The sequence below is a fragment of the Cynocephalus volans genome, chromosome 14, assembly GCF_027409185.1.
Source record: "Cynocephalus volans isolate mCynVol1 chromosome 14, mCynVol1.pri, whole genome shotgun sequence".
Taxonomy (NCBI): domain Eukaryota; kingdom Metazoa; phylum Chordata; class Mammalia; order Dermoptera; family Cynocephalidae; genus Cynocephalus; species Cynocephalus volans.
Window position 1 is genome coordinate 26,789,480 of NC_084473.1, and position 27,686 is coordinate 26,817,165.

Here is a 27,686-nt window from a genome sequence, read left to right on the forward strand (position 1 = left end):
TATAAGGAACTGCTTTGGGAAATAATGAGGATTTTGTTACTGGAGGAACGGAAATAGACACCATGTAAGTTTGTTATTGGAGATATTGCATGTTTTAAGGGATAATTCTGAGCTGTGTCAGAAACTGAGCTGGATAACAAGTGAAGGACAATTAACCATATCCCTCCTTACATCTCTTGTTCTGATTAATTATTAATAATGCCTTCTTTCTCACCCAGGTTACCCCATTTTGGATGATAAATTAAATGATTGCCTTTGTTTTAAGGTCTCTTCTAACTTTGTAAATCTGCTGAATGGGAATTATTTCCAACAGAAATTATATTGGTTTGCCATCTAAGATCAAATCTTAGTGGCTGTATGTGGAGTCTTTGAGAGAATCACTTAAAATTTTTTAAATGGAAAATTTTAAACACTTACAAAAGTAATGAGCTGCTATGTACTTATCACCCAACTTCACAATTATCAGCTCATGGTCAATTATGTTTCATTCACCCTCCATCAACTTTTTCCCAGATAATTTTGAAGCAAATCCATAGTGTCATATCATATCACCCACAAATGTTCAGTATGTATCTTTATGAAGTAAGGCCTCTTTTTTAAAACATAACTTCAATATCATTGTCACACTTTAAGAAAATGAACATTAATTCTTAAATCTTTCATTACTAGTCAGTATTCAAATTTTCCTGGTTGATACATACACGTACATATATACATATACAAACATACATAAGTAAAATAAGTGTGTGTGTTTTACAATTCATTTGGATACTGATAGTGCGTACATTGCAATAGGTTGATATATCATTTAGGTCTCTTATTTACATCTTGTTCCCCTCCACCCCTTTTTTCTTTATTTCTTTTCCTCCTCTTCTTTTCTTGCCCTCATATTATTCTTCCTCCTGTTTTCATTTCCTCTCTTCTCTGCATTCTTTTTCGCCCCTTCTTTTTCTTCTTTGTTTTCAATTTATTTGTGGAGAAACCGAACCATTTGTCCTATAGCATTTCCCACAGTCTGAATTTTGATGATTTCACCCCTGTGGTGTCATTTAACATGTTTCTTTGCTTCTGTATAGCCTGTATTAATTGGTAGTTTGACTTAGCGGCTTACTCAGGTTCACGTTTATATTTTTGGCAAGAATATTGGACAGGATAACATATTTTTCCATTAGGAGGCATATAACATCTGGTTGTCTTTTGATGTGGCAGCCTTCAATGGACTTTGCTCAGGTCTGTTAATGTGTTGAGTTGCAAAATGGTGGTATTCTACTATCTCTTCTTCATTTATTAGCTGGAATACTTTCATAAAGAGAAGTTTTTCTTGATCAGTTATTTGGTAATCTTGAGTATAATTCCTTTAGGAAGGATAGGATAAATGCTTGATTCTTTTCTTTATTTTCTGGTTTCAAAATAATGAGTAGGTTCCTTTGCATCTTCCAAAGATAACTATTGATTTTTTAAAATATCATTGACTCATGGGTTTAAAATCATTTGATGTATTTAGTCCATTACACTTATTATTGTTATTGATGCTTAAATTGACCCATCTTTGGCCAGTGGGAGGCTTTTCATGATTGCTCCTGAAGTCTTGTTGATATGACTCCCAAAGCCTTTGATTGCCTTCTTGCTTTCTGACATGACCAGATGTTTCAGGCTCAACTTTTACTTTTTTTTACTGTGGGCCTCAGGCCAGCCTTTTCACTATTCCAGCCTACCAGCTATAACTCTTGTAAGAAATTGCTGCACTTTGCATAAATGTCTGGCTATCAGTAGTGAGTTGCTGAGCCAAAATCTCCCAGGACTCAGGCTATGCCTTTGGGTTGATAAAGTTGGTAAGTCAGGCAGCTTTAATAGCTTAAACCATTCTCCTTTGTTTTTTTTTTTTTCCTAGCTACACAGTAATTCTTTTAAAAAACTTATTATTATTATTATTAGCGTGTTCATTATTACAAATAGTGATTTTTTTCTTTATATCCTTTACCCAACCTGTCATTCCCCAAACACTCTTTGTCCCTCCCCCCATCTCTAGTATCCTTAAGTTTATTCTCTCCTGTAAGTTCAACATATTGTTGTGGTCTTTTCTTTCCTTCCTTCCCCCCTTCCTCCCTTCCTGTTATGAGTGAGAACATGCAGTATTTCTCTTTCCTTGATGGGGTTATTTCACTTAACATAATTTTCTCCAGACTCGTCCATGTTGCTGCAAATGGCAGAGTTTCATTCTTTTTTATGGCTAAGTAGTATTCCATTGTGTATATAGACCACATTTTCCTTATCCAGTCCTCCATTGATGGACACTTAGGTTGGTTCCATACTTTGGCTATTGTAAATAGAGCTGCAGTGAACATGGGAATGTAGGTATCCCTTCGACATGATGATTTTCACTCCTTTGGATATATACCCAGTAGTGGGATTGCTGGATTATATGGTAGTTCTATCTGTAGTTGTTTGAGGAACCTCCATCCTGTTTTCCATAATGGCTGTGCTAGTTTACAGTCCCACCAACAGTGTAGAAGGGTTCCCCTTTCTCCTCATTCTCACCAGCATTTGTTATTCTTGGTCTTTTTAGTGATGGCCAGTCTAACTGGGGTGAGATGATATTTCAATGTGGTTTTGATTTGCATTTCTCTGATGACTAGTGATGCTGAGCACTTTTTCATGGACCTGTTGGCCATTTGTTTTAAGTGGCTTTGTTTGTTCAGTCTTTGTACCTTTATTTGCCTTTGGACACAGGCATGCTGTCTTCCTTTATTAGTTGTGGGATAGAAAGAAATACTGAGTCCCTGTCTTATGGCACTGATCTTTAGTGGCCTACACTGAGTGCTGCCTTCTTGTGGGGTCATCATTGCATCATTGAAGGAGCAGAACTATCAGATGTGATTTGGGAAAATCACACAGGGCCATGGTCAGATATTAAACATTTTATTTCTTTGGGAGGAACATATATTACTTCATTGAACAGTCACACTTCCTGCCTTTTTTGGATCCAAAGTCCTATTTTGGATTCCTAAAACAGCAGACCCTGAGACAAGGATTTGTGTATATATAGTTTATTTGGGAGGTGATCCCTGGAAGCACAACAAGACAACAGAGACAAGGGAGGGAGAAAAGCCAAAAAAGGGGTGCATTTTAAGTAGGTTATCACTGTGGGAAGATGAGGTTAAATACTGCTCACAACCCCCTAACTGTGTAGAACTCATCTCAATGTTGTCCCAAGGAGGGGTAAGGAAGTTGCTTATATATCCACTCTTTTCCTTTGTTTTTGGTGTTGTTCACTTCCAGGCAATCCAGCCTTTTTATTTGTGCTGGCCAAGCTCCCTTCTAGGTCAGAGAATGTCCTTAGGCAGACAGATGCAGTTACTTGAGCTAGATGGCCACTGGCTTATAGCAGTGGTTCTTTTTCAAACTGAGGATGGGTTGGGGGAGGGGAGGATGGGGACCTTTTGGTAATCTCTGGAGACCTTTTTGGTTGTCACAACTGGGAGAGTACAACTACTGGCTGGCATCTAGTGGGTGGAGGCCATAGATGGTACTCAACATAGTACAGTTCATAGGGCAGCTCCTTACAACAAGAATTAGCCAGCCACTAATGTCAATAGTGCTGAGGTTGAGAAACTCTGGTGTATGGGAATTCAGAGCTGCAGGTGACCTCTGGAGTGGGAGGACCAAGAGGATACCAACCGGCACCCATACCATCAGCTAGTTCCCTAAACACGCATGCCCTGGGTTTCCTGCCACTCTTCATTTGCTCGTGATATCCCCTTTGTATCCTTATTTCCAAATCCCTTTTGTTCTTTATTTTTTAAAGATATACTCTATATTCCTTATTGTTTCACTTTATATACATATATATTTGTGTATTTTGCAACTTTTTTCTTTTAGCATTGTTTTTGTTGTCTAACACCCAGCTCAAGTGCCACTTCTTCAGTGAAGATGTCTCTTATATTCCTTACTAATTCCTCCATTTTCAGAATTTCCATGACACATTATTTGTTCATTTCTTGTGACACTAATCAGTTTTTACCTTGTACTGATTTTTCTCTCAAATTGTTATTTTAAAAAATTACATTACCTATAAAACTTTTGAAAGAATTGTACAATGAACATCTGTAAACCCTTTATCTAATTTTATCAGTTGTCAATATTTGCCATGTTTTAAAACTCTCTCTCTCTTCTCACGTATGTGTATGCAGGTATAGATGTGTGGTTATATCTATCTATTGCTAAATCTTTTTGTTGAACCATTTTAAAGTAAGTTGCAAACATTTTCCTACTTCACCCCTAAATACTTCATTATATATCTCCTAAGAAAAATACGCTTTTCTTCTGTAGAATTTCAGTGCCATTATCATGCTCAAGAAATTTAACATTGATACAGGTTGAGCGTCCCTAATCTGAAAATCCACAATCTGATTTTGGATTTTCAGATTAGGAATGCCCAACTAGTTAAGTATCTGCAAATATTACAAAATCTGAAAAAATCCGAAATCTGAAAAAATCCAAAATCTGAATCACTTCTGGGTCTAGGCATTTCAGGTAAGAGATACTCATCCTATATGTAGTTTATATTCATATTTCCCCAGTTGTCCTTAATGTCCTTTTAGCCCTCTCCATCTATGATCCAGTGAAAAATCATGTACTGTATTTACTGCTCACATCTCTTCAATTTTCTTTAATCTAGAATAGTTCTCCTACATTTTTTTTTCTTCTGTTGTTCATGGTATTAGTGGTTTTGAAGAGTTCAGGCCTGTTGTTTTATAAGTGTCCCACAATTTGGTTTGTCTAGTTTTCTCTTCATGATTGTATTCAGGTTAAACCTTTTTAAGATTTCTAAATAGGTTGATGTTGTATCCTTCTCAGTGCAGTCATCACAGAGTTCATAATGTTGGTTTGTTCCTTTGTTGGTGCTGCTAAATTTGATCACTTGGTTAAATTAAGGTGGTGTCTGCCAGACTTTTTCATTTTAAAGTTTCTTTTTCTCTATTACAATTAATTAGTAAACCCTGGGGTTTTACTTTGAGACCATATCCTGTTCTCCAACAATATTTTGCCTAATGGTTTTAGTATTCATTGGTGATCCTATCCTGAATCAATTATTTATAGTTATTTTTGTGTTTTATCTCTAACATCACATCTTCTAGATTGCTTTATTGGGAGCAGTATCTCTTAACTATTTTTCTGTCACTGACACTACTTAACATAGTGTATATGATTAATATTTTTTTTAGGATTGATTGAATTAAAAAATTAAGATTATCTCTTTAGAAAATGGGAAATAGTTTTCTTTTATCCTGCCAATTTAACCCAAATCTTTGGAGTCATGTGCTCTTTTTCTTAAGCTTCCTAGAATAATTGATTACCTTTTTTTTTTTTTTTTACTATTCCTTCACATCTCAGGATTTTTTCCACAGTGTCTTCCAAATGGCAATGTCTCTTTTTTTCTCTGTAAATGCATACTTAGTTACTCTGTACATTTAAAACATTTTTCTCCATCATACTATGTTATGTAGTTTATAGAAAATGAAACATAAATACATAATATTCTAGTAGCTACACTTAACTCAAGGATGTGTATGTGTGTGATGTGTGTATATGTATGTGTAAAAAGCAAGTTTATTTGCTAAATTTTCCTTTATTTTAATTTTCCCATTTTTTTACTATTTCTTGACAGCGATTATTACGATTTGTTTTAAAATTGTATTTAATTCCTAACTACTTTTTAAAACTATACCAATCATAGAAAGGTTGAGAAAACTTTCTTTTTATGGTGTCAGAGTCATGGCAGTCATTAAAAAAGAATTGATAATAAATTGTAGTAATGAAACATTTTGTGAATATGCATTAGAAGATTACTAAGACTAAATTTTTCTGCAGTAGAATATTTATTGCTCAATAAGGTAATGCTAATTTATAGCATTTGGCCTAAAATATTGTTATTTTATGCACCAAAGGAAGTATACAAAAATACAAGGTTAAGAGTTCATTTAAAACATATTATAACATCTGAAGATGGGACACTACACCCCATTCCTAATTAGTCTAAGTTTGTAAGAATCAACAACACAGCAGATTACTTCCTACATAACAAACATGTAGCTTAATTTTCTGAAAACTGTCTTATTATAAACCACTGAAAAATCTGACATATTTAACCTGAAGAGAAGACTAAAAGAAGATGTGATAGTCATCTGAAAATGATTTAGGGATTATCATGTAGAATAATGGTTAGGGTAGAACTAGCATTAATGGGTAAAACTCTTAGCAGACTGGGAATAGAAGGACATTGCCTCAACTTGAACCTGATAAAGGACATCTACAAAAAACATTCAGCTAACATCATACATGGTGATTGACTGACTGTTTTTCTTCTAAGATTGAGAACTAGGCAAGGATGTACACTTTCACAGTACCTATATAACATTGTATTGGAAGTTGTAGGAAGGTAAAAAAAAGAAATAAAAAGCATAGGGATTTGAAAATAAGGAGGTAAAACCGCCCCTGTTTGCATGATTACATGATTGTCTATGTAGGAAATCCCAAGAAATTTACAAAAACTTCTAGAACTAATAAGTGAGCTTTCCAAGGTTGCAGGATACAAGGTCAACATAAAAATCAATTATATTTATTTATACTAGCAATGAACAACTGGAAACAGAAAGTTAAAAAATAACACCAGTTACAGCCCCCCCCCCCCCCAAAAAAGAAATACTTAGTTGTAAATCTAATACGATATATTCAGGATCTATATGTAGGTGAAAGGAATTGAAGAAGACCTCAATAAATAAATGGAGAGATACATCGTATTCATGGATTGGAAGACTCAATATAGTTAAGCTGTCAATTTTCTCTAAATCAACATACAGTTTTAAGGCAATTCCCATCAAAATCCTAGCAGGATTTGATAGATACTGACAAGATGATTTTAAAATTTATTTGGAAAGGCAAAAGAATTAGAATAGCCACAATAATTTTGAAAAAGAAAAACACAAATTAGAGGAATTACACTGATTACTATTTTAAGGCTTACTCTCAAGGCAGTATGGTATTGGCAAAAGAATAAACACAGATCCAATGATAAAACCACATAAATGTGGTCAATGATTTTTCACAAAAATGCAAAAGCGCTTCAATGAAAAAAGGAGTCTTTTCAAAAAATGGACATCAATATGTAAAAAGAAAAAAGGAGCCTTACCAATATTTTAAATCATTTACTGAAATTAATTCAAATGAATCACATTCTTGGGCCGACCCTGTCTGTGGCTCACTCGGGAGAGTGCGGCGTTGGGAGTGCAGCGGCGCTCCTGCCGCGGGTTTGGATCCTACATAGGGATGGCAGGTGCGCTCACTGGCTGAGCAGGGTGCGGGCGACACCAAGCCAATGGCTGCAATCCCCTTACCGGTCACAAACAAACAAACAAACAAACAAAAACAAATGAGTCACATTCTTAAATATAAAATTTCAAACCATTAACTTCTGAGAAGAAAACAGGAGGAATTGTTTGTGACTTGGGTTGGGCAATGAGTTCTTAGCTAAAACATCAAAAACACAATCCATAAAATAAAAAAGTTGATAAATTGGATTTCACCAAAATTAAAAATTTTTGCTCAGCTGAAGACACTTAAGAGAATGAGAGGACAAGACACAAGGAGAGAGTATCTGGAAATCATATATCCAACAGAGGACAAATTCCAAGAATAAATAAAGAGCTCTCAAAAGTCAACAAAAGAAAACAAATAGCAATAAAAAATGGGGGACTAGATCTGAACAGACACTCCACCAAAGAAGATATACAGATAGCAAATAAGCACATGAAAAGATGCTCAACTTCATTAGTCACTAGGGAAATGCAAATTAAAATCATAATGAGATGTCATGACACACCTATTAGAAGGACTAAGAACAACAACAATAATAACAACAAAAATTAACCACATCAAATGTTGGTGAGAATGTGTAGCAATTGGGACTTTCATGCATCGCTGGTGTGAATATTAAATGGAATAGCCATTCAGGAAAAAACTTTGGCAGTTTGTTTTATGGTTAAAGACACTTTTCCATATGACTTAGAATTCATTCTTAAGTGTTTATCTAGAAATGATTATCGTTTCTCTTGAAATGAAAATTTGTATTTTCACAAAAACACAAATAGAATACATTCTCTTACATTTTTAAGATGTTAATAGCAACATTATTCATAACTATCAAAAACTGAAAATAACCCAAATGTCTTTCATTGGGTAGATGGATGAACAAACCATGGTATATTGGTACAATGGAATACTAGTTAACTATAGAAAGGAATAAACTGCTGATACATGCAAACTATTTGGCTGCATCTCAAATGCCTAATGCTAAGTGAAAGTAGCCAGTTATACATAGTATATGATTCCATTTGTATGACATTCTAGAAAATGCAAAATTTAACAACAGATCAGAGATTGCCAGGGATGAATGATGGTGGGAAAGTTTAAATACAAAGGGATGGCATGAGGAAATTTTGGAGGGTGATAGAATTGTTCTGCATCCTAATTTTGCTGGTGTTTACACAAATCTGTGTATGTGATACAATTTATATGACTATACAAAAAAGTGAATTTTACATATGTGAGATTAAAAAATAATTAGAAATCCAATTTTATCTTTTTTCTCATTTACTCTTTGAAGGTGGCCACTGAAAATTTTAAATTATGCATATGTCTTGCATTATTATTCCTATTGCACAGCACTGCTTCAGATATTAAAAAAGCAAAGAAGGATTAGATGTGGTCTGAAGTCTAGAGAGAGGGATATGGTAGAAGGAAGTCTTATAAGGAGAGGATGCAAACTTTAATGGCTTAGGGTTAGCTGCCCCCCCCATCCTTTCTTCTACAGATATTCTACATTTTTTGAGAGCATAATTCATGCAGATTATGCCAACTCTCACTCATGGTAATTCTTTATAATTTCTTTTCCTTGATATTGGAAAATTCTACCTCTCAAGACGAAAAGTGTGCTGTGGAGTGGAATCTTTAAAAGTATCCTTGAATTTGGATGTAAAACAAATATATCATTGAGGCACTTGATAAGTTCCTTCATGATATCCCTGTGATGAATGTTCAGGCTTACATTATTATTGGGTAGATATTATTGTTTAAATAATTGCACACAAGAAGTATTGATTAATCGAACTATGGCTGCCGCAAGGGGAGGTTTCCAGGAGCATGCCTCGCCAATCTGTTTATTACTTGAAGTTAGGAATGCCAACCCAAAATTGGAGTAGAATCTTAGAATGTTATGATGGGCTGTAAATAGGTAAATCTAACAAGATTGAAATGTAACAGGGATAAATTTAAAATCCTGAAATGGATTCTGAAATTTAGCTGCCCTGATTAAGAATGATAGATATGTAGCTTAGCAGTAGTACATGTATAAAAGTCTTGGAGCTTTTACTTGATAGGAGGCAAAATTACAAGTCATTGCTGATGGGGCTGCCAAAAAGAGATTTCAATTTGCAGTGATATTTGTCAGTAGAATTTTAGTGTCTAAAATGGAGGCATGGATTTTCTTACTTGTTTTTGTGTTCTTTAGAGCACATGTGGAATCTTATGTTTTGTTCTGGATATAGTCCTCTAAGAGGGCTATGGACAAACTGGTACACATTCAGAGAGGAGAGATTTGGGGGATAAAAGAAAGTAAGACCAAGTCAGATGAGGAACAGTGAAAGAAACTGGGATATTTAGTCTGGCCAAGAGGTACCTCATGATGGGGTTGAAAGAGAGTTCACGAAAACTACCTTCAAATAATTGAAGGGCTATGATATTAAAGAGGGAAGTTAAACTTGTTTCACAAAGTCCTAAGAACCAGTGAATAGAATTTTCAGAGAGATTAAATTTCAGTGGAGAAAACACTGTCAGTGGGTTAGAGGTAACTTAGAAATGAGTCACCTCTCCAAAGTCTTTTGTAAAACTCTACTGCTTGAACTTACCTTTCTATTGAGAATCTCCTTCAAACTGGCATTTCCACAAGATCTGGTCTGACCATCACTTTCCATACTTGGAGTTTCAGTAAGTAATCATTTAATGCAGCAACTGATAAAAATAGTTTTTCCATCAGTGGCAAAATTCTTGTTATTTACCACTTCAATTGTTTCTTGGAAACTATGTTTTCCTGGCTGTTATTGAAACTTTAAGATAGACAAAGTAGCATGATAATATTTCAGTGGTGAAGAATAAGGAAAGGAGGCTATGGACAGGCTGTGTTCCTTTTGTAATTGGGGAGTAGGACATTATATGGTCCACTTTGCAGATCTGGTGATTGGGTCTTCCTGAGATGGTGCTGATAACTTCTAAAAATGGTCAGCTGCAAGGCATCAGCATGTAAATAACTATCTTGCACCTGGAACTTCTGTGATTTCATGTATGTGCCATATTATGAGGCATTGTCAATGTGCACTTTGAGAGAAAGGAACTTCAACTCCATTGGTCTCACTATTATAGCCTGACAATTTTCAGGGAGTAATGAAAAATAAGTCTTGAAACTATCATTTTGTTAGGTGGTCATAACACTTCTAGACATTCCAGGTGTTTTGTTTCTTTCCTTTTTTTTTCTTTAACCTTGCCTTATGTCACCTCTGATCCTATTTTTATTCCTTTGTTCTCCTGCCTACTCTTCCTTTTTATGAAAACTTGAAGTAAGCAGTATCCAAGTAATCTGTACTCTTTGTTGACATTATCTTCTCCAGGGAGAAATAAAGGAAATGTGTTGTTATGGCTCTTCTACATGATTTGTGTTGGTCTTTTCTCCACCATCTCTGCCTTGAGGTCAGGTGCTATGTTTTCTACTTCCTGTATAACTCCCCAGGTGTCCAATATGTGCATCTGTGCATGGTGGGTTTTTAATAAATGTTCTTGACTGATTTATTGACTGTTCTTCATAGCAAGAAAACAATGCCACAGTTTATTTCAAAGAGCCTATAGAGTACTCAGGCAAAGTGTTTGAAGAGTTCTTTGAGGTTGAAGGTAAGAGTTTGAGAAACTTTGAAATGTAAGGGTGTGAGATTCTTAAAAGATATTTTCTAATTTATTTCTTTGTTTTGAAAAAGACTCATATTTTTACTATATTCCCTCCTCCCCCAAAATATTGTTTCAGTTGAGGATCGGATAATTTGATACACATCATTTCTTTTAAAATTTTTTTCAACTTTATTACAATACTCAAATACTTTCAGCTGCTATAAAAATTTTTGAAAATTCAACTAAAGTTTAAAAATATAGCTTTAGCATTCCCCAATGCTGTCTTTTGAAAGAACACATTTAAGAAACTTCCTGAAAAATCAAGATCTTTGCAAGTATTCAACTTATAAAAATATTGTTTACTTTTTAAAAAGGCTCATTGCAGAGTTCCTTTAAGTGGAGAACTCCCCAAATTACATTTTTAATATGATTTTATTTATAAAATATAAATTTACCCACAATCATTCAGTAAACAATTGGTGTTTAAGATCAGATTTCTTTTAAGTGGGACAAATTTTTGCATCAGATTGAAAAAATAACAGCTTTATCGATTACCACACAATTCATCCTTTAAAGTATGCAATTCAGTGGTTTTTTAGTATAGTCACAAAGTTGTGCAACCATGAACACTAATTCCAGAACATTTTCATCACCACACACACACACACACAAAACCCTTGTACCAGTTAGCAGCCACTTCCCACTTCCCCCTTCCCCAGTGCCTGGCAGCCATAATTTACTTTCTGTCTCTATGGATTTGCATTTTCTGGACATTTCATATAAATGGAGTCACATAATAATGATACAATAAATGACCTTTTGTGTCTGGCATTTTTTCACTTAGTGTAATGTTTTCAAGTTTCATCCACATTGTAGCATTGTATTGATACTTCTTTTTTATGGCTGAATATTATTTCATTGTATGTGTATATCACACGTTTTCCGTTCATCAGTTGCCATGTTTTCACTTTTTGGCTATTGTGAATAATTCTGCTATAGACATTCATGTGCAAGTTTTTGTGTGGATGTATGTTTTCAGTTCCCTTGGGTATATACCTAGGAGTAGAATCACAGGTCAAATAGTAACTGAGTTTAACTTTTTGAGGAAGTGCCAGATTGTTTTCAGAAGTAACTGCATGATTTTACATCTCCACCAGAAATGTATGTGTTCCAGTTTCTCCACATCCTAACCAATACTTGTTATTTGTCTTTTTGATTATAGCTATCCTAGTGGGTATGAAGTGGTATTTCATTGTGATTTTGTTTGCACTTCCCTGATGACTAACGATGTTGAGCATTTTTTCATGTACTTATTGGCCATTTATATATCTTCTTTGGAGAAATGTCTATTCAGAACCTCTGCCCATTTTTAAATTGGGTCATTTGTCTTTATATTATTGAGTTGTAAGAGTTCTTTGTATATTCTGGGTACAAGTCCTTTATCATGCTTTATATATGCTTTGCCAAAATTCTGTGGATTGTCTTTTCATTTTATAGGTACTGTCTTTTGAAGTGCAAGACTTTTGAATTTTGATGTAGTCCAATTTATCTACTTTTTCTTTTGTTGCTTGATTTTAGTTTCATGTCTAAGAAACCGTTGTCTACTTTAAGGTTATGAAGATTTACTCTTATGTTTTCCTTGAAGAATTTTATAGTTTTTGCTGTTACACTTAGGTCTTTGGTCCACTTTGAGTTTAGTTTTGTATATGGTTGAGGTAGAGTAGGGGCCCAGCTTGATTCTTTTGCATGTGGCTGTTCAATTGTCCCAGCACCATTTGCTGAAAAGATGCTTTAAAATAAAGCAAACAAACAAAAAACCCCCACAACTTTTAATTACGGTAAGATATGCACAACAAAATTTACCATTTTAAAGTGTATATTTCAGTAGTGTTAAGTACAGTCATGTTGTGTAGCCAATCTTAAGAACTTTTTTTATCTTGCAAGATTAAAACTCTATACCCATTAAACAAAAACTCCCCATTTTTCCTTCTCCCTAGCTGCTGGCAACTACCATTCAATTCTCTGTGTCTATGAATTTAACTACTTTAGGTACCTCATGTTTGTGGAATCATAACAGTCTTTGTTTTATTTTACTTAGTGTAATGTCTTCAAGCTTCATCCATGTTGTAGCATATGTCAGAATTTTCTTCCTTTTAAGGCTGAATAATATTCCATTCTATGTATAAATAGCATCACATTTTGTTTATCCGTTCCTCTGTTGGTGGATACTTGGGTTGCTTCTATTCTTTGGCTACTGTGAATCATGCTGCTGTGAATAAGAGGTGTGCGAATATTTCTTTGCGACCTTCATTTTAATTATTTGTTGTATATACCCAGAAGTAGAATTGCTGGATCATGTGGTAATTCTATTTTTAGTTTTTTGAGGTATCGCCATATTGTTTCCTATAGTTACTGCATCATTTTACATTTTCACCAACACTGCACAAGGGTTCCAATTTCTCCACATCCTCATTTACACTTCTTATTTTCTGTTTTTTTAATTTTGATAGTAGCCATCCTAATAGGTATTAGGTGGTGAAAGACCATTTCCCTCATTGAATTGTCTTAGCACCCTTGTCAAAAATCAGTTGACCATAAGTGTGAAGGTTTATTTGTGGACTCTGAATTCTATGCCATTGATCTGCATGTCTGTCCTTATGACGGTATGACAGAGTCTTTATTACTACGGTTTTGTAATAACTTTTGAAATTGAGAAGTGTGAATCCTCCAATTTTGTTTTGTTTTTTTACAAGATTGCTTTGGTTATTTGGATTCCTTGCATTTCCATATGATTTTTAGGATTGGCTTTGCAATTTCTGCAAATAATCCAGCTGGGATTTTGATAAGCATTGCATGGAATCTGTAGATAACTTGGTTAGTATTGCCCTCTTAGCAATATTAAGTCTTCTGATGCACAAACATGAGATGTCTTTCCATTTATTTAAGCCTTCTTTAATTTCTTTCAACAGTGTTTTGTAATTTTTAGTGTATAAGTCTTTTACTTTTTTTGGTAAATTTATTCCTAGGTATTTTGTTCTTTTCTATGCTATTATGAGTGGAATTTTTTCTTAATTGCGTTTTTGGATTGTTTGTTGCTAGTGTGCAGAAATACTATTGATTTTTGTACATTTATCTTGTGTCTTGCAATCTTGCTGAACCTGTGTATTAGTTCTCATAGTTTTTTTTTGTGTGTGTGGGTGCATTAAGATTTCCTACATGAAAGATCATGTCATCTGGCGATAAAGATAGTTTTATTTTTTCTTTCCAGTTTAAGTGCCTTTTGTCTCGTTTCCTTGCCTAATTGCCTTGGCTAGAGCCTTTAGTACAAAGTTGAATAGAATCAGCATGAGTGTATATCCTTGAATCAGATTTTTAATGTTTACTGGTTTGAAAATATTTATTACTGATAGTGCTCCTTTAAGAACTTCAAAATTTAGCTTTTTGTGCTCCTGTAGTAACAAAAGTAATAAAATTTCTTCTATTGGAATTTAGCATGTTATTTGTTTTTTGAACATCAGGCACAATAGATTCCAGCTTGGTTTTTTCCAAAACTTTGTTGTCTCTGCTCTATAATTTTTTGAAAATTTTTTTCTAAAAGTAACTAAAGTAAGCCACCTGGAAGACTTTTAAAAACACATCTTTAAACTATATGCCCTCTGAAGAATCATGCTTGCTGGATATATTAGAATAGAATGAGTAATCAGGACATTTATATTGTCACTAATAGTGCTGCTTTGCTGTGGCTTGAGTAAATGTAATAGATATGGTTGACAGTCTGAGATGATGATGGTGGGTAGAGTGAAGGAGAGGTGGTAGTTGTACTACTTTTGATAATTAGCTCTATACCCAACTTCTGAAGGGTTCCTTGCATAAACTTATTCCATAAAGAAAGCCCCAGGAGTAACTATGCTATGCTTTATTCTTGACTGAAGATTTTCTTAGTACTTAGATATTCAATTCAGAGAATAGAATTTCTTTCTTTTATTGAATGTTTCTTAATAGAGTCTATTTGGCTGACTTTGCCCTATCAGAAACATGAAATAATTATAAGAACTTGTCTATTCTCTGGATGCTTATGATATATGTAGGAAGATCAAGTACTGTATGTGTACTTACCTACATATACATACTTACACAGTATTGCTGTGTATTTGTGGTTCTGTGTGTATGTCTTATCTCCCTCACTAAATGTAAGTTCCTTGAAGATAAATATCTTTGTATTGACACAGTGTGTATCACAGTGCCTCACATGTAGCTTGTGTTTATTATGATTTTTTAAATTAATAGAACAATAAAACAGTATGAGGCTATTTATAATTAAATACTCAAGTATATGGCATAGTCAGTCAGTACTGTTGAATTTCAGAGATGACAATGATCGGTGTGTTCCAGATTTATTAGGGAAGGCTTCATGCAAGGGAAGGTAATGAAGTGGGCTCATAAAGGATGCCTAAGAACTGAGCAGAGGGAGAGAACATTTTAAGTGGTGTCTTAGTGTTTGGAGGCATTGAGCAGATCATATTGACTGGAATAGAAGATTGGTATTGACTTAGAGAGAAGGGTGGATATATAAGTAGGTATATCCTATTTTGGAGGCCTTAAATACCAGTTTGAAAATTTTGCCCTTATGTGATTTGCCATTAGAGAATAATTGAAATTTTTTGATTTAGGAAGTTTTGGGGCAAAATAGTACTTTAAGAAGATTTACTTGGTGATAGTATGTATAATGGGCTGGAGGGCAACTGGTACTATGAGATCAGTTTAGAGGATATGATCATGATTGAATTCTTTTAGTCAATCAGCTCTTTAATAGCAGGATTCTTTGTTTGATCTTTAATGCCTAGCATATTGCTTAGAGCAAAGTTCAAATGCTTATTCAATGAATGAATGAATGTATGGACTAGGTGATCTGGGCCTGGATAGAGCTGTTAGTAATAGGAAAAATCCACATGAGAGAAATTTTGGTGAAAAAATTTAAAAGACTTTTTTCTAAGTGTATAAAGGGTATGTGTAAAGTCACAATGACACTAAAGTTTTGTCCTGAGTTATTAAGGAATAGCAGTGCTATCCCTAGAAAACAGGGAGGTCAGCTAGGAGAAGAGGGGAGTAGGAGAAGGGACAGTCATGATCACGTTTTTAGACTTGCTGAGTTTGACTCTGAAATATGTAGAGATTTAAGGGCTCTAATGAGAATCGAAGTCTGAATGTTTAAATTTGGATATCACTATGTAGATATTGTTGTTTGAACAGTAAAAATGATTGGATTGAAAGACTGTATTGTGTGCATGTTTGCAGATGTTGTGTGCATGTACACAAGTATACATACTCTTATACACTACAACTCAATATGTGTGTTAAATAGTCAACAAACTAATCTGCATGTTAGTATTAGCAGAAAGATGAGGACTGGTTCTTGGTATGAACAAAGGAAAAAAAGGCAGCTAAAGAAGGAGACAGAAAAGAAACAGGTAGGAGAACTTACAACACAAATTTGCTAATGAGACTTTGTAATTTGTCTTTTGTTATAGAATACTACTAATAATAACAAAAGTACTCCTGTATCACTTGTTGAGTGCTTAGCATATGCAAATCACTGTGCTAGGCATGCTGTCTCTTTTTATCCTCACAACAAATCTGTGATGTCAATACTATTAGAGCCCCCTTTTACTGATGAAGAAACTGAAGTCTAAAGAAGTTAAGCCTTGCCCAAGATCACTTGATTTATTATTTCCTAATAAATAAGTAGGAAACCTTGTGGATGTAAATCTAACTTTTTTAGCTCCAAGCCAGATAGATGTTCTTTCTGTTATACCAAAGGTATGTTTAATTTCTGCAAGGCAATGATTATGCCTATGCAGAATCAGTGTTCAGTAAGGTGTATTAATTAGCAGTTAGTGATTGGATGGTAATGTTTCCTATAAAAATTATCAACATACTCTTTGGATGTGGCTGCTTCTAATTTTCTACTTGGGTATTTATATTCATAGTGTATTAGGAGATAAAACATTTTTGGTTGTTTGTTGTGAATGTTAATTTAAAAGAGGATATCAGTTCTTTTATTTGAAGAATTAATTTAGAAAGTACTTTTCAATTTTTTTCTTAAATTAATATAAATTTCTTTTAGAAGTTTTTCTGGTGCATTCTTTAGAACATTCATCCATTAGCAAGGAAGTAAGAAGAGCCTGCCATTTTCTTTTATTTCAGGGGATATCATTTTCAATGCCCAATACCCAGAGCTGCCCCCCGATTTTATCTTTGGAGAGGATGCTGAGTTCCTGCCAGACCCCTCAGCCCTGCAGGTGAGTACTGCAGACCCGCTTAGGTGATCCTTACGTGGCAAAAGGAAAACAAAGTTGACTTTTGATATTGCTTAACAGATAAATTTGTCAAATGTGAATTTTTTCCTACCCCTCTTTCTCTGTTCTGTGAAATAAGTGCGACTGTTTATTTGCCAAAATAGTTGAATAAGGGATTTTTTTAATTGCAGTTTTACTTTGAGGCTATTTGAGTTAATGAAAGTCTTTAGCTTAGCGGCTGAAATATTTTTACTTCAATTTAAAGAGACATGTTGAAAACATTTTCTTTGTTTCAACTTAATATTTCATGCCTGCACTTGATTTTCTAATGTTTACTAACACTTCATCACAGTGCGTGTTAGGAGAATGTTTCTTGGCTCTTCAAGAGGCATTTTTTTGTATGGAAGTGAAAGTGGCAAATTTGGGTTTGTATCTGCATTATCTCAGTGTTATTATCAGAAGAAGTAAAGACCAGATTAAGTGTTCTTTACTAGGCAAGACCAAAAACTTTGTAGTTGAAATAAAATGTTTCTGGAATTAGTGCAGAAATGTTCACTAGTATGGAAAATGGTATACTTGTCAAAGCACATGTAGTTTATATAAAAGTTGTGTTTTGCATAGCTGATGTAGAAAAACATGTACCATTTTGTTAAATGGTTCTGACCAGACAAAATGTCTCTTTCCCTTCTCAAATTCAAGTTTGCCATGTTGCCTATACTATAAGAGGTTTTATTGTTTTTCAAAACTATGTTCTTAGTTTTGTTTCTGGACATTTTCTTTGTCTCATTACAAGTAATGAAAAATTTTGATGATTTACTTTGAAATCTTGCCTCCTTCTTTTTAAAGGGGAAGTATTAAATGTGAAGTATTAACTCAAACCTAAAGAATTATTTTAAATTTTAGAACACAGCTCTTAAATTGCTGTTGGCAAGAGTTGGGTGTGTTTCTTGTAAAGTTTTAATAATTGCACATAAGCTGTTATTTTATTTTTTAAAAATGTTAAGTTAAAAGGCCCCTTTAGATGCTATGTGTTACATATTCACCCTATGTTAAAGTTGGGGGGCTTACCTGGGGAAAATGAGGGAAAGGTGTCACTACTGACTTTTGCTGTATTAAATCTGCCCTGTGGGGGGTTAACATTTGCTAGATGCCGAAGATGTATTACAGACTAACTGTCCCAGCAGTTAAGAAGAAGGTCAGAAAAAGCTTTGTAGGGGAGGTGAGACTTGTATGAGGGTACTTTGAAAAGTACTGGAAAAATAGAATTAAAAAATAATACAAATCTTTCCATGAACTTTCTGAAGTACCCTTATACTCATTCTTGAATAATAGGATAAAAGTGGTAAGTATGGCAGAAAGTATTTCAGGAGGAGGAATGTCATAAGCAATATGAAGAAGCTATAACTTGTATGATATATTTCAGAAGAAGGTAGTGCAGTTTTGCTGAAATGTAAGTTAACATAAAGAAAGAGTTGAAAAGATTAGAAAGATAAATTGGGAAAAGATAGTGGTATGCATTGAATGCTGGACTAAGATTCATTGAAGGAAATGATAAAGGGTGAATCATTTAACGGCAATGTGGTCAATAAAATGGATTTGAGCTAGGGGCTCACTAGGGGCTTTGAGCTAGGATGATGCAAGAGGGAACAGCATGATGGAAAGGATAAAAAAGATGTGTTTACAACTTTTTGTTTTGGAATTGACTTATAAAATTGTATCACATATCTTCAATATTGCAAGTATTAAAAGACTATAGAATTTCAAAGCTAGAAAGGACCTTAAGATTCATCTTATTCTGTTTTTCTATTTCAGTGCTGAAGAAATTGACCTAGATTTGTGCAATTCTGTGTCAGAGCTGATATTATAACTCTACTGTTTTGATATTTAGTCCCCGACTGAAGTTATCCCAAATGTTTTTGAGAAATTAGCTGAGAAAGAACAGCCAAAAAATCAAAGCACTAGATCTAAGAGAAAGATTGCAAATCTAGGGGAACACCTTCTCTTTAGTGATAGTTAATCTAAGGCCTCAGGTAGGGTACCCAGGGCTTCTTCATACACCAATGGGCTGGACAAACTCAGATAAGCAACCAAAGATTATCAGCTCAAATAATCACCCTCAGCTAGCTGCGTGATGTCTAAGCCCCGGAGGTTGCAGTTGATGTTCATTGTCATCTGGTTAAAACACTAGGACAGGATAAACTACAAGGCCTGATCCCGAACATTTCTCTGAGCACAGCTTGTCTTGGAAGGACTTTTCACTCAACTGTTAACAGGCTATTGTATAGTTCTTGGATTTTGTTCAGACTTTCCTTCCTCCCCCTGCGGCCCCCCCACCCCGCCTTCTTGACGGGCTGAGATCCCAGACACTAGTAACCTGACTAGTCTACATATGGTTCTGAATGAAGGGGGATTACATATTTCTTCACTCATGGACTGGAAAACAGAATGCCTAGACTTTTCAGATTTTTCCACTGAAGTGCTAATTGCAAAAGGGAATGAATATGTACCCTTAGAATCTGGGAATGTAGTCCGTGTAGTTCCTGTGGCAAATATGGAATTTCTTTGAAATTTCTGGATTTTATCTTAACAATTCATGGAAATTTTGCATTTGACTCTATAACATATACCTGCATTTTTAAATATAAAAATAAATTATAAATATTTGAGCAAAAAAATTTTGGGAATATATGTAATCTTTTATTCAATTTATTTAAACCTACTCCTTTCCAAAAAAAGGTTTTAAGTAGCTTAAGTAAAGGGCACACATAAAGTTAGTAGAAAACATGAGGTTCTCTAATCTGTCAGATGAAGCCACCTCTCTCTAAACTCAGACTCTTCATTTGGGGAGGTGAGTTCTATTAAGGAACTTGATATTTTCAGATGAATGGAAAATACTAGATAGGCACCAGATCTAGAGATAGATATCTCATAGATACCAGAGAATCATAAAACTGTGGAATTAGGACCTTAGCAGTCCAGTGGTTCTCAATTCTGGATATACATTAAAATAACATGGGAAGCCTGTTAAAATACAGATTCCTGGACCCCACTGGATCTACTGAATTAGATGCCTTGGGGAACCCAAGAACTGTTAACTTCTCTGGACTATTCTTATGTATTAGTGTGTGAAGTGTTGTTGGAACCACTGAGTAGATCTATCTTTTACAGTAACGTCTCCAACAGAAGACCATTTGCCTTTACTTAATATTACTTCCAGTGAGGTATCATTTTTCATTTTAGGGATAACTCCAGTTTTTTAAAAATAACAGTTTTATTGAGCCATAATTTATATGTCATGCAATTCACCCACTTAAAATGTATAATTCAATGGTTTTTAGTATATTCACAGAATTGTGCAACTATCACCACAAATTTAGGACATTGTCATCACCCCAAAAAGAGACCTTAAGGCCATTAGCAGTTACTTCCCTATTCTCCCCACCTCTACCCATGCCTACCCTAGACAACAACTAATCTGCATTCTTTCTCTATGGACTTGCCTGTTGTGGACATTTTATGTAAATGGAATTATATAATATGTGGTTCTTTGTGACTGACTTCTTTCGCTTAGCATAATGTTTTCAATGTAGTGTGTATCACTATTTCTTTCTTTCCCTTTTTTTTTTTTTTGCCAAATAATATTCCATTGTATGCATATACCAGGTTTTATTTATCCATTTGTCAGTTGATGGACATTTGGGTTGTTTCCATGTTTTGGCTATTATAATTACTGCTGTTGTATGGACATATTTTTATTTCTCTTGGCTATATCCCTAGGAGTAAAATTGCAGGGTCAAATGGTAACTCTGTGTTTAACTTTTTGAGGAAGTCCCAGACGGTTTTCAAAAGTAGCTTTACCATTTCACTTCCCCAGAAGTGTATGAGTGTTCCAGTTGCTCCACATCCTCACCAACACTTGTTATTATACGTGTTTTTGATTATAGCCATCCTAGTGGGTATGAAGTAGTATCTCATTATGTTTTAGTTTGTGCTTCCCTGATAATTAATGATGTTGAGCATTTTTTCATGTGCTTATGGCCATTTGTATATCTTCTTTGGCAAAATGTCTATTCAGACCCTTTGCCGATTTTTAAATTGGGTCATTTGTCTTTATATTATTGAGTTTTAAGAGTACTTTATATTCTCTAGGTACAAGTCCTTCATCAGATATATGAATTGTCAGATTTTCTCCCATTCTGCGGATTGTCTTTTCGCTTTCTAGGTAGTTTCCTTTAGAAGATAAAAGTTGTGAATTTTGATGAAGTTCACTTTATCTATTTTCTCTTTTATTTCTTGTGCTTTTGGTTTTATACCTGAGAAACTGTTGCCTAATTCAAGGTTATGAAGATTTACTCTTATGTTTTCCTTGAAGAATTTCATAGTTTTTGCTGTTACATTTAGGTCTTTGATGATTGAGGTTGGAGCCCCACTACATTGACTCTCACAAGTGGATTTTCAGATGTTCCAGTACAATTTATTAGAGAGACTATTTTTTCCTCATTGAATTGTCTTGGCATTCTTGTATAAACTCAATTGATTATGAATATGAGGGATTATTTCTGGACTCTCTATTTTATTCCATTCATGTATGTGTCTGTACTGATACTAGAACCACACATCTTGATTGCTGTGATTTTGCAATAAGTTTTAAAATTGGGAAATGTGAGTTCTCTAACTTTGTTCTTTTCTTTCAAGATTGTTTTGACTATTATGGGTTTCTTGCATTTCCATATGAATTACAAGATCAGGTTGTCAATTTCTGCAAACAATTCGGTTGGGATTTTGATAAGGATTGTGTTGAATCTGTAGATCAACATAGAGATTATTGCTATTTTAGCAATATTGTCTTCTAAACCGGGAACATGACATGTCTTTCCATTTAAGCCTTCTTTAATGTTTTTAAGCAATGTTTTGTAAGGTGTAGAGTATAAATTTTGCATTTCTTTTGTTACATTTGTTCCTGTTTGTTATTTTTTGATGCTATTGTAAATGGAATTTTTTAAAATTTCATTTTCAGTTTTACATTGTTGCTGTATAGAAATACAATTGGTTCTTGTATCGTGCAACCTTACAGCTCTAACTTTTAAAGCAAAAATTTTTTTTCTCCTGAACAAAAATCACTTTATAGACTTACGTTCTCTATCTTTTTCTGCTTTTTTGAGATAAATCAATTTGTTGAGGAAGCTGGATTATTATGTATTTTTATATTGAGATGTGATTATAAAATAGTGACATTGCTTTTCTCTTGAGTTCATAAACTGAGCTAAGTGCATTTCCCGAGATAGAAATGGAAGCAGCATTGCAATAAGTATTTCTGGGAGCTACTTTTAAGGTCAGCACTCCTAAATTTTAATAGATTTGTTAAAAATTTGTTTTATTGCTTTACAATCTATATGCTGATAATTCATTCATAAAATCATTGATTCAGCATTAATTAGACATTGTGACCTAGGGCCCTAGTCATTGGAGCTTTGCTCTAGGTGTGTTCCTGAGATAAGACCTGAGCTCTGTCCTAGATGTAGCTAGTAGGGGAGACAGACACACACCTTTATTTAATAGTGTGAGCACATCATGCATATACAGCATAGTACATACATAGCAGAGGCCTTCTTGTTCTTCCTCTGACATTCTAAGCACACTCCCACCTTAGGACCTTTTCATTTGCTCTTCCTCATTTTCATTCATTCTGCCTGGACTTCTTTCCCACTTATCAAAATGGTTGCTCCCTCCTTTATTCAAATGTCATTATATCAGAGAGGTCTTTCCTGACATCTCTGTACAAAATAGTGACACCCTTCCCAGTACTCCTGTATCTTCTTCACCATGCTCTATTTTTTTTCATAGTACTTATCACCATTTGATAATTTTTGGTTGCTTATTTGTTTGGTGTGTGACTCTGCTATGGTGACCAGCAGCCCTAATTTGCTCAGAACTGAGGGCTTTTCTAGGATGTTCATTGTTGAAGCGGCAACTATCCTAGGCAGACTGGCATAGTGGGCTGCCCTTGTCTCTTCACTGGAAGGGAAGCTTCAGGAGAGAATGGACTTGGTTTTGTTCACTGCTGTATCCTATTAATTAGAAGAGTGCCAGTGTGTAGAGGTGCACAATACAGGTTTGTTGGATGAACAGGCTTCCTATAAGGTTCTACACTACTTAAGGGACTTGTTGGTTTCCAAGGCTAGAAAATATGCTTTAGATTAAAATTTCAAAATAGTAGGAAAAAGTTTTAGAGAAGTTTGGGACATAAGAGTCAGTTAGCAGAACCTCCGAAGCAGTGATTTTCAGCCTCTGTTTTGCAATATCCTCTGGTATATTTGGCTACCTCAGAGATTATTGTGAAATTCTTTCCCCCCAAAGTAATAATGATAATTCACTTTAATTTAAAATAAAGTTGCATAAAGGAGGAAGGGTGGATCATAAATTTAAATGAGAAGAGCATGTTGCAATTATAGTAAGATTGGAAACCACTGCTATCTGACTTAGTGGCTTGAAAAAGGAGAGGGCGATTAAGTGCTTGGGACAAGCATCTTCAGTGTAGTGAAACTAATGCTACTGCAGTTACTACCCACTGGGTGTATGAGTCCATCCTTGACTATTCTGCTTGCATGGTGTATTAGTCAGGGTTCTCCAGAGAGACAGAATCAATAGGATATGTTATAATTATATGAGAGGGATTTATTAGGGGAATTAGCTCATGTGACTATGAAGAAAAGTCCCATGATACGCCATCTATAAACTGGCTGCTGGTAGCATGGCTCAGTCCAAGTCCAGAGGCCTCAAACAGGGAAGCCGACGGTGTCCTTGTTGTAAGTCCTGGAACCCAAAAGCTGAAGAGTCTCGAGCTCTTCCAAAGGCCTCAAACAGGGAAGCTGATGTTGTCCTTGGTGTAAGTCCTGGAACCCAAAAGCTGAAGAGTCTTGAGCTCTGATGTCCACAGACAGGAGAGAAGAGTGTATCCCAGCTTCAGTGGATCAAGAGAGAGCTTCACCTCTTTCCTCTGTCTTTTGTTCTCTCCGGACACCCAGTGGATTGGATGGTTTCCATCCACATTGAAGGTGGATCTTTCCCACCCAGTCCACTCAGACTCTCATACTAATCTCTGCTGGGAACACCCTCACAGACACACCTAAAAAGATTGCTTTACCAGGTTTCTCAGCATCCCTTCACCTAAGCAAGTTGACACCTAGAATTAACCTTCACAAGTCCACCCCTGGTCAACTTTGGTGTCCATACTATCTCCTTAAATCACACTTAATTTTCAAATGGTACAATAACATGATAGTTTTGCCTGACATGATACACTATCCTGCATACAACCGGAAATGCATTAATCCCTTTCCAAGAAGAAAAAGTAAAATCCTTAGATGATATTTACCCTTCTCCCAATATCCCATAACTTAAAATTGCAAATACTATGAGGTAAGGTTAACAATTTTTAAATGCTGGTATAAAGTCAGTAAGTCTTGTGGTACATGATAAAGAACAAGATGAACAAAAGCAAAGATAACTGCTTAATATGTGTACAGTATATATACATAGAGACATATTCTTAACACAACAGGGAGAACAATTACAATCCTCGTTTCTGTAACTGGTCACGTGGTTGAAGCTGGTATTTATAACTACCTCCTTCTACTACCCATTCTGTATTCCCTTTGCCTTCAGCGAGCACCTCAGTGGGTCATGGTTCTTTACCTGGTGGAGTGACCCTAACCTTCATCCCTGAAGAGTGTGGGCCATTTGTAGTCTTGTCTGGATTTGGTTGTTGTAATTTTCCATTGACCTTAATCACAGGGCGTGGTAGTACTAAGAGACGTCTTAAGGGATCTCCTGTATTCCAGATATAGTCTTCCTTACCTCCATTGTGAAGTAGTAGTCCAACTTCCCCTTGGTGGTCTGGGTCAATCACCCCAGCCAACTCCTTTCTTAGCCTGTTGACTCAGAGGCATTAGGAGCCCAAAGTGGCCAGGTGGCAGCCTTAACTTCCAGTTCAGTGGGATCATTTTTGTATCTCCTGATGGAAGCATTCCTCCCTCTGGAACCAAGACCTGTAGGCCAGCAGAGCATAAAGTTGCAGGGACAGGAAGCAAAAATTTTGCTAATGGGTCCCTAAGGGTAATGGGGAGTGGTGCCACTTCCGTTTCCACCCCTTGATTCCTGGACCCGTTAATACTGGCTATGGGAGAGACTACCATATATTGGGTGCTGATTTAGAGCATATACAGCCTGCTGGAGAACTTTGCCCCAGCCCTGCAAGGTATTGTCACCTAGTTGATGCTGTAACTGTGACTTCAAAAGGCCATTCCACCATTCTATCAGACTGGCTGCTTCAGGATGATGGGAAACATGGAAAGACCAGTGAATTCCATGAGCATGAGCCTACTGTCATACTTCTTTAGCTGTGAAGTGATTTCCTTGGTCAGAAGCAATGCTGTGTGGAATGCCATGATGGTGAATAAGGCATTCTGTGAGTTCATGGATGGTAGTTTTAGCTAAAGCCTTTCGTGCTGGGAAAGCAAATCCATATCCCAAGTAAGTGTCTATTCCAGTAAGGACAAAATGCTGTCCCTTCCATGATGGAAGCAGTCCAGTATAATCAACCTGCCACCAGGTGGCTGGCTGATCACCCCAGGGAATGGTGCCATATTGGGGGCTCAGTGTTGGTCTGTGTTGCTGGCAGATTGGACGCTCAGCAGTTGCCGTAGCCAGATCGGCCTTGGTGTGCAGAAGTCCATGTTGCTGAGCCCATGTGTAACCTCCATTCCTGCCACCACAGCCACTTTGCTTATGAGCCCACAGGGCGATAACGGGTGGCTGGAGAAAGAGGCTGACTAGTATTCACAGAACGAGTCATCCTATCCACCTGATTATTAAAGTCCTCCTCTGCTGAGGTCACCTTTTGATGGGCATTCACATGGGAAACAAATATCTTCATGTCCTTTGCTCACTCAGAGAGATCTATCTTCATACCTCTTCCCTAAATTTCCTTCTCACCAATTTTCCAATCACATTCCTTCCATGTCCCTGAACATCAGCCAAACCATTGGCTACAGCCCACGAATCAGTATATAATCGCACATCTGGCCTTTTCTCCTTCCAAGCACAGTACATAACCAGGTGCACTGCCCAAAGTTCTGCCCATTGAGAAGATTTCCCCTTACCACTGTTCTTCAGGGATGTCCCAGAAAGGGGCTATAGCTCCGCAGCTGTCCACTTTCAGGTGGTGCCTACATATCATGCGGAACCATCTGTAAACCAGGCTATGGCCTTGTCTTCCTCTGTCAACTGATCATAGTGAACTCCCCATGAGGCCATAAGTGCAGGCTGGAAAAGAAAAGGCAGTGTAGGTTTTCAAGATGGCGGTGGCTGCGGCGGTTGGCGCGGAGCAGCTGAGGTGGAAAAGGCGGCCACTGGGCCTCAGGCAGCTGGGAAACTTGTGGACCTTCCTCTTGCCATCTCTTAAGGGAGGACCGCTGCTGGTGGCCGGTCATGGGGGCTGACCGCCACTTTGCCCTCGGCAGGAGAGGCTGCCTCATTTACAGGCAACAGCTTTGAAGTATGGAGCAGGAAAAGAACTGTTTCTTAGCTGCAAAAGTGAGTCTCTAAACAGGGAACTCGGCGCCAGGGCTGCTGTGGATGCAGACAGGACCCCGGAGGCCGGGGCCGCGCTGAAGGCGGCCAGCTGCCCTATACATGATTCAAGGTTTCAGGCCGGCATAAAAGAAGATTCCTGGGAGCGCCCGAGCCGCGCTGTGGGACCGAGCGAGCAGCCCCGAGGCAGCGGGAACCGAGAACGGGGAAGGCGACAAACCAGAGGCAGAGAGTGAGTGCCCGACCTGGCACAGCCCTGTGAGTGACCCCTGGCCCGGCCTTGCTCCGGGGGCTGACACCCACCCAGCTTCCGCCTGCATCACTGGGCCACTCACCGCCCCGGGGCTGCCTCCATTTTCTCAGGTGGTGGCAGATCCAGCCCGGCTTGGCTCCTCACTGAGCCTTCCCACTTGCTTGTCCCGGCGTGGGGCTTCCCAGGCCTACGGGCTGGCCTCCCCTCCCACTCCCTCCGAGGTTCTCTGGCGGGGCTGGTGGCGTGGGGCATCCCCGGCCAGTGTCGGGAGGGCAAGGAAGTACGGGCGGGGCTGACTGTCACTCCACCACACCCTGGACTCTGGCCCCTGGTAAACTTCCTGTTACTGGGAGGCAGATACCATCTCTGCGGCCACCAGTTCGGAAAAACGCCTAACCAATTTCTGGTTGGGAATAGTGTGGTAGGAGAGTTCCCAAGTCCGCTTGAACCTGCCAGAGAGCTGACTGCAGGTGGGCAACAGACTCGGTCCGTGCTGGGGGGATACAAAGGTGAACCGTGTGCTGTGGGCTCCTCCCCCAAGGAGCTCACGCTCTGGT

At 36.8% G+C, this 27,686-nt stretch overlaps 1 protein-coding gene across 3 annotated transcripts in view; it reads left to right on the forward strand.

The window, feature by feature from the left end:
• BABAM2 (BRISC and BRCA1 A complex member 2) overlaps positions 1 to 27,686 on the forward strand; it is a 427,256-nt gene that overhangs the window by 90,839 nt on the left and 308,731 nt on the right. For all 3 annotated transcript variants that reach the window (XM_063078471.1, XM_063078470.1, XM_063078472.1), the window contains exon 4: positions 17,194 to 17,288. In XM_063078471.1, coding sequence (XP_062934541.1) covers positions 17,194 to 17,288 — 95 coding nt within the window. The remainder of the gene's footprint in view (positions 1 to 17,193; positions 17,289 to 27,686) is intronic.